At 47.8% G+C, this 7,706-nt stretch overlaps 2 protein-coding genes across 2 annotated transcripts; both read left to right on the top strand.

The window, feature by feature from the left end:
- The first annotated feature begins 550 nt into the window (after nucleotides 1-550).
- Nucleotides 551-2,041, top strand: LOC125528915 (3-ketoacyl-CoA synthase 5-like). Its single transcript, XM_048693331.1, has one exon. The coding sequence runs from the start codon at nucleotides 551-553 to the stop codon at nucleotides 2,039-2,041; it is 1,491 nt and encodes a 496-aa protein (XP_048549288.1).
- Nucleotides 2,042-3,978: 1,937 nt separating this feature from the next.
- On the top strand, nucleotides 3,979-6,280 carry LOC125528914 (cytochrome P450 709B2-like). Its single transcript, XM_048693330.1, has 5 exons — nucleotides 3,979-4,249; nucleotides 4,534-4,757; nucleotides 4,852-5,102; nucleotides 5,198-5,555; nucleotides 5,843-6,280. Exons 1-5 carry the CDS (start codon nucleotides 3,979-3,981, stop codon nucleotides 6,278-6,280), a joined length of 1,542 nt encoding a protein of 513 aa, XP_048549287.1.
- Nucleotides 6,281-7,706: the final 1,426 nt, after the last annotated feature.

Below are 7,706 nucleotides of genomic sequence, written 5' to 3'. Positions count from 1 at the left end.
CCAGCGGGTCGCTTGCGTTCGTGCTTGACCACATGGGAGCGAACGCTTGTGGCGGCTGAGCTGCCAATGAAATTGCACGTCAAAGATTAATTGGTGAGTGCATCCAACGGTTGCTAAGATGTTCGCGTTGAGAGTGTACAAATGTGACATCAGGTGTGGGTGAACCAACCCGTGGTTGGCTGGTTAGGAGAACGTTGGTATCATCACCCCACCAGGATTTAAGTTCTAGACTTTATGGCGCTGTTCGTTCCGTGGGAGAAGACGTTTCGTCGACTACGAGGTGTCTGTAGCGGGTTCCTCAATCTCAAGATGCTATGCCGCTGAGTCTGTCTGAAGTGCTCATAGGGCAGAATATGTGTTCATAGGGGTGAGTGCATGCTCGTTTATCTGAGCGACTTCGATTATACTATGTTAACAAAATAAGTAGTGTCGCATTATTGTTTTTGAAAATATAGCAGTTTTGGAACCAAGCGCACAAATACTACTATAGTTGTGCCGCTAGTGCCTATAAAAGCACCCGAATTGTCTTTCACCTCCGAACAGGAGCATCATGGCCATGGACTTGTTCCCCGTTGTTTCCGGCCTTGTCATTTCATGCAGCATCATCGCCATCAAAGCGACACGGCTACTGGGCTACGCTTTCTCACCCTTCAAGCTCCTCCTGCTCTGCGTGGGCATGGTGGCTGTGGTGGGGGCGGTAGTGAACCGCCCACGAGCGGTGTACCTCGTGGATTACGCTTGCTTCCTTCCCAGTCCCACCTCGCGTTTCCCCAACGCAACCTTCATCGAGCATGCTCGCCTCGTGCCGGCGTTCGCGGACGATCGCACTATCCGCTTCATGACGCGCGTGCTCAGCAGCAGCGGTATCGGCAACGAGACTAGCCTGCCCCCCGGCGACCACTTCATCCCGCCAGACAACAACTTGGACATGGCGCGCGACGAAGCTGAGCTAATCATCTTCTCTGCCATCGATGAACTGTTGGCCAAGTCCGGTGTCACCCCTGACGCCATCGACATCGTCGTCGTCAACTGCAGCGTCTTCGCCCCCGTGCCGTCCCTCACCGACATGATCATTAACAGATACGCGCTCCGCAGCGACGTCCGCAGCATAAATGTTTCTGGGATGGGGTGTAGCGCCGGAGTGATCTCGGTGGGCCTCGCGGCTAGCCTTCTTCGTGTGTTGCCCCACGCCCACGGTGCTGCGCACGCTCTCGTCGTGTCCACGGAGACCATCACGCCCAACCTGTACGTCGGCAAGGAGCGCGCCATGCTACTGTCCAACTTGCTCTTCCGGGTGGGTGGCGCCGCCGCGCTGCTGTCCACATCCAAGGACAAGGCGCGGTTTCGCCTCGCCCACCTCGTGCGAACCATCACCGGCGGCGGACAAGACAGCTCCTACCGGTGCATCTTCCAAGAGGAGGACGTGGATGGTAACGTAGGGGTCATCCTTTCCAAGGACCTGATGTCGGTGGCCGGCGACGCGCTCAAGGCCAACATCACAGCCCTTGGCCCGCTCGTGCTCCCCTTCTTCGAGCAGCTGCGCTTCGTCGCCAACAAGCTGGTGCTCGAGCTTGCCCGGCGAGCCGGCGTGAAGCCTTACCTCCCTGACTTCCGCAAGGCCTCACTGCGCTTCGTCGGCGTGAAGCCGTACGTCCCTGACTTTCACAAGGCGTTCCAGCACGTGTGCATCCACGCCGGGGGGCGTGCAGTCGTCGACAAGGTCCAGTCGAGCCTCGGGTTGTCGGACGAGCATGTGGAGCCATCTCGCATGACGCTTCACCGGTTCGGGAACACGTCCAGCAGCTCGGTGTGGTACGAGATGGCATACGTCGAGGCCAAGGGCCGATTGCGGAAGGGCGACCGTGTCTGGATGGTTGGGCTCGGAGCGGGGGTCAAGTGCAACAGCGCCGTCTGGGAATGCATCCGTCCCGCAGCCGAGCCAGACAAGGCGTGGGCCGGATGCATACGTCGCTACCCAGTAAACATCCCTGGTCTCAACGTCAATGCGGCAGCTCAAAATGACCCCATAATTGCAGTGTAGCACATGTCGAATGTCAGTCACAATAAATCTCATTTGTCCTAATTCTCTTTCTTTCTTTTTTACATCTATATCTATCAATCTATCTATAGAGAATACACGTTAATAAAAAATTAAGAGATGTTTATCGTAGAGACGAGTTGTAACGGTGTAGATTGTTCCTAGGCTAAGAAAAAAACTTGAATAAATTATATCGAAACATTTACTTGATAATATGTGGCCTAACCTGAGAAAATGGTTCCCTTAATCAAATACAAAATAATCATGCTTAAGCAAGCATATTAGAGAGCGAGGCACATGATTGCATAGTATCTGCCAAATGATGGTCAAACGACTCATCCAACGTGGAGGATTTGCGGATGAAATGGAAATGATGTAGGCATCGGACACGCAGAGCATGGGAAAGAGCCTGTTCTATATTTTAAAGGATCGTTCAAGGGTCATCAAGTGCTAAACTGGAATAGGGCATGGGGGCGTTTGACCCTAAAGGAGCATTACTTTTCCACGATGCCCTATTCACCGACACTTTTCGCCAGCGTATTTTGGATGCAAAAAAAAAAATGTGTTCGATCGTCTCTACATTGGCATACGGTCCTATGATGACTACTTCATCTTGAAGAAGGATGGTGTAAGAAGAATTCGATTCTCTGGGTACGGCTTCATTGCGGATACTTGCATATGGGATGGCATATATTCGTGGGATGAGTACTTCTGGATGTTTGATAGCACATGCGGAGATGCCATGGTCAGATTTTCTACGGCAGTTGTCGAGCTGTTTGGACCTCATTACTTGAGACAACCAACTGTCACAGACACAGAAATGCTCATGCCACTCTCGGGAGCAAGAGGATGGCCAGGTACACTCTGATCTCTTGATTGCATGCACTAGATAAGGAAGAACTGCCGAAAAGTTCTACAAGGGCAATATCAGGGTCATGTTAAGGGCAATACCAACTGTCTTGAAGCATTTGCATCATAGGATCTCTGGATTTTGCATGATCATGGAGGATGAGGGTGAATATGCTGTCGGAGGTACGGAATTTGAGATCATGGGTGATCCTCCACATCAGAATCCGGCCATGTTTGATGAGTATATCCAAATGCATCCACAAATTCGACATCGAGCAACTCAACAAAGATCTGACCGAGCATCTATGGGCGGTTAAAGGGGACAATTAAAACATATGTGCGAGTTGAATTCAAGTTTGAACTATTTTATTTCGAAAATTACTTGTATTGTAATATTTAATTTAGAACTATTATCGCATTTCAAATATTTTAGCTCGTCGAGGATTTGATATGCCATTATTTTGAGTGTTGTGGACTTCAAAAAATAGTGGTGGATGTTTAGGGACAGGGTTGAATGGCGGCTCCCGTATCCTTATCAACGGACAAGTATAGACCAATCCGCATACAAATACAGTGTCCGTTTGGGGAGGGGGTGACATTGGAGATGCCTTAAGTCACATAACTTATGTTCGTAGGTTTATTTTTTATTATTTTTTGCGAATCCATAAGTTAAATTAGTGGTTTTAAAGTTTAATTTTGAAATCTGTGTACGCCTAATTGATTGGAGTGGAGATAGAAGATATGGGTTTGCTAGATTACAAATTATATATATTCATGCAAACGAAATTTAAATTCAAAGTTTGTCGGAATAATTTTGGACGAAAAAAATCTATGATTTGCCAGAAACGATTCTTCCGGCCCCTAGAAGAAAATTCCAGTAGTGAGTATCGATTCTGATGGCAATAGGCTGAGCAGCAAGCGATTGGAAGCAGCTCCTTTTCGCCAGTGTTTCCCCCTCCTCAGGTAGTACTGATCCATCAAAGGCAGTTTGCAGGTAGACACATCAAAAACCGGTCTGGTGATGCTATATATTAATACCCAAAACAGCTAACGGAGAACACTAAAACAGAGAAAGGAGAGAAACAGTATTCATGGAGCCTAACATAGGGCAAGCCCTGGCCGCTGTCCTCACGCTGCTGGTGACCACGAGAGCACTGTGGTATCTGCTCTGGAGGCCGTATGCCATAGCCAGGTGGTTCGGGCGGCAGGGCATTAGAGGTCCGCCTTACAAATTCCTGGTTGGGTCCCTGCCGGAGTGCCAAAGGATGGTTGTTGCCGGGAGAGCCAAGGATCTGGACACCAGCTCCCACGACTGCGTCACTACGGTGCAACCCTTCTTCCGTAAATGGGCCTCCCTGTATGGTAAGTACGTACCCTTTTTTATAGAATACGCGTGAGTGTGTGTATCACATATTGATAGAAAAGAAGGGTGAAGAGCCCACCACCGTAGTGTTTACACAGACAAGATTACATGTATGCAACGCCAACACCACCGAATCATACAAATTACAAAACAACTATGATCATTATGGGCCTCCCCTGTATGGTAAGTACGTAGCTCAAATGTCTCTACCTACCTACTTGATCATTACGGTCTATAAATATGTGTATTATACAGATATATGATCACATGTTTGTACTATCAGGAAAAACATTCCTGTACTGGCTGGGACCGACACCAGCACTGTGTTGTACAGACATGGAGCTGGTGAAGAAAGTGTTAACCGACAGGACAGACATGTTCCAAAAGGACTATTTGAACCCAAGCTTGGATCCAGTTCTGGGGAACGGGGTCGTGTTCGCAAACGGAGACGACTGGAAGCGGCGCCGCAAATTCATCCACCCTGCTTTCAACCAAGGGACGATCAAGGTCAGTTTGTCACCGAAATTTTCCTCTTTTGAACGTACTGGAACGACAAATCTCAAGACAGCATTACGAGTTTGAATATATGTTTTGTGTTCAGGCCATGTCAGAAATAACGTTGGAGTGCACACAGCGGACAATGGAACGGTGGCGCGCAAAAATTCAAGAGAGCAGCAGGCAGCAGACCGAGATAGACATGAGTCACGACTCTGACGAAATAGCCATGAGTGTCATTGCACGAATGATGTTGGGCAAGAACTACAAGGAGGCCTGGGAGGTGCTGGTCGCCGGTAAAGAGCAGTTGAAGCTTGCCACATATGCTTTTGCGGATCCTCCGGTAACTGGATTCAAGTAGGTAGCAAGAAAATCCATGTACTACCAAAGTTTGAATTAAATCGATTGAATGGATATAGAGCTTGAAACAAATTAATCTTGGTTGATTCTAGGTACCTGCCGACACCTCGCAACCGTCGGACGTGGCAACTTGACAAGCTTGTGAGAAGCAAGATCTCACGGATCATAGAGGCACGACTTGGTAGCAGCATCTACGAAGACGACCTGCTGGGGCAGATGCTGCAGCTGCAGGCATGTAGCAAGACCCAGACTCTGAGCACCGAGGAAATGGTCGGCGAGTGCAGGACCTTCTTCGCGGCTGGGTACGATACCAGCGCCAGCCTCATTACCTGGGCGATGTTCCTGCTGGCCAGCTACCCACAGTGGCAGGAGATGGTCAGGGAGGAGGTCGTCCGGGAATATCCTGCTCACCACCTGCCCTTAGTTGATTCCCCTGGCAAACTGAAGCTGGTATGATATGCATATAATATCTTCTAGTGTCTAAAATATAACTTTCATAAACCATGAGCAATTTTATAGCTTATACCAGACCTTATAAAAAAATCATGATATAAATCTAATTGAATTGATTTGGTATTATACATAAGTATAACTGTTTCTGTAAAAATTTCAAATGTTTAACTTTTAGAAAATGTTACATACAATATAATTTGCCAAGGACGTGTAGATGGACCTTAAATCTCATGCATGCATATATCCATGTCCATAGAACCAATAAACGCCGTGGTGACTTGCAGCTTAACATGTTGCTCTTGGAGACACTGAGGCTCTATGGCCCCATAGCTTTCCTACAGAGGAAGACTTCCTCAGACACCACCCTCGCGCACATGAAGGTGCTGAAAGGAACTATGATAACAATACCGTTGGTGATGTTGCACCGGGACAAAGATGTCTGGGGGCCTGACGCTGACATGTTTAACCCCATGAGGTTCCAGAATGGCTTCTTGAAGGCCGCCAAGCATTCGCACGCGCTGTTGGCCTTCTCATGCGGTCCTAGGGTCTGTGCTGGGCAGAATTTCGCCATGGTTGAGGTGCAGATCGTGATAGCCACCATCCTGAAGAGTTTCTCCTTCTCCCTGTCCCCTACTTATGTGCACAAGCCCAGCAATTTCATCACTCTGACGCCCAGGTACGGGCTCCCTCTCATCGTGAGGAAACTGCAGCAGGCTGTGTGATCATCCTGCGACATCATACTGGAGCTCTTTTTTTGTTGCGAAAATCATACTGGAGCTCTATAGTGTGATATGTCATGTACTATGCAATAGTGTACTAAATAATATGCCTAGCACGAAAATGTTCTACGGAACCATGGCTCAGCCGAACCTACGCTCTGACACCATTAATTTCTAGACACTATTCATGAGGATCCATGCATGGTTGATTAAAAAAATACAGTTGGCATGCATGTCTATTCATGAGGATCCATATATGGTTGATTAAAAAATTCAGTTGGCATGCATGTCACAGATCCACGTGTAGTAGGATGTTAAATCATACGGCATAGACCATAGGTTCGGCTGAACCATGGTCCTGAATCACGTCTCTCCTAGCCACTAGCATGTACTGTATTTGAAATGTATTGTTATGTCACCATTTTCCTCCAAGCTACATATATGTTTATAAACTTGTACGATATGATACTGACATCTATGCAACTAGCAATGTGACCCGCACCCTGTGTGTTTTAAACTTGGGGGGCTTTCTGAGATAACTTATGGCATGTAATCCAAACCTATGCTAGTTTTAACTAGGTGAGTTTTAGTTATGTATGTCAAATTATTGTGGTAATAGGAACGGAATGATGCATGCAATCAAGGAGGAGAAGGAAAAATAACAGTAGGGTATTTCCTGCAAAATCACCAGTCCCCACCGACCTCACATGACAATGTCCAGCAAAAAACCGGCAGCTGGCCGGTCCAGTGGCCGACATGGCCAGTTTGTGACCAATCTGCACCTGCCTCGCAAGTTGAGCGATGGGTTTTTCCGTTTTGCGAGTTCAGTGACTAAAGTGCACCCCCTAGACAAGTTGTGGTACCGCAGGTGCCATTTACTCCTACCTTGGGTAACTATTTGTTCCCTCTATACCGCCTACCCAACAGAGAAATACAGTGTTGTGCATTTCAAAATTCATTTCCTTTTTTGGGTAAATATTTTTCCAAAGAAAAGATAATGCTATCTTTGGTAGTAGATGCTGCTGCAATAATGCTCATACACATGACTCTTGTAAGGATTCTACAATCTTAGCAACAACCGGAATTCGTTGCCATGGCTCGCCATTTCATTCAGGCACTAGTAGAAAAAGGGTCAAACGTGAAGCACATTAGTGCCGATTTGAATTTGAGCCGGCACTAATGGTACCATTAGTGCCGGTTCGAACGACTATGCATTAATGCCGGTTCGTGTTGAACCTTTAGTACCAGTTCGTGCCACGAACCGGTACTAAAGGGGTGATGGCAGGCTGGCGTCAGGCTAGGGCCCCACGATCACCTTTAGTACCGGTTCGTTGCACAAACCGGTACTAAAGGGCTAACCTTTAGGACCGGTTTGTGCCACGAACCGGTACTACCTTTAGGACCGGTTTGTGACCGGTTTGTGACACAA

Source organism: Triticum urartu, unplaced genomic scaffold (assembly GCF_003073215.2).
Source record: "Triticum urartu cultivar G1812 unplaced genomic scaffold, Tu2.1 TuUngrouped_contig_5211, whole genome shotgun sequence".
NCBI lineage: Eukaryota > Viridiplantae > Streptophyta > Magnoliopsida > Poales > Poaceae > Triticum > Triticum urartu.
Note: the sequence above shows the minus strand (reverse complement) of the source record. Positions and strands in the feature narration are given on the sequence as shown.

What these genes read in the sequence shown, in the direction of transcription:
- LOC125528915 (XM_048693331.1), top strand. Translation starts at nt 551, where the DNA reads ATGGCCATGGACTTGTTCCCCGTTGTTTCCGGCCTTGTCATTTCATGC.
- LOC125528914 (XM_048693330.1), top strand. Translation starts at nt 3,979, where the DNA reads ATGGAGCCTAACATAGGGCAAGCCCTGGCCGCTGTCCTCACGCTGCTG. An exon ending in TAAATGGGCCTCCCTGTATG is followed by an intron (nt 4,250 to 4,533) that starts GTAAGTACGTAC and finishes TTGTACTATCAG; the next exon opens with GAAAAACATTCCTGTACTGG. An exon ending in TCAACCAAGGGACGATCAAG is followed by an intron (nt 4,758 to 4,851) that starts GTCAGTTTGTCA and finishes TTTTGTGTTCAG; the next exon opens with GCCATGTCAGAAATAACGTT.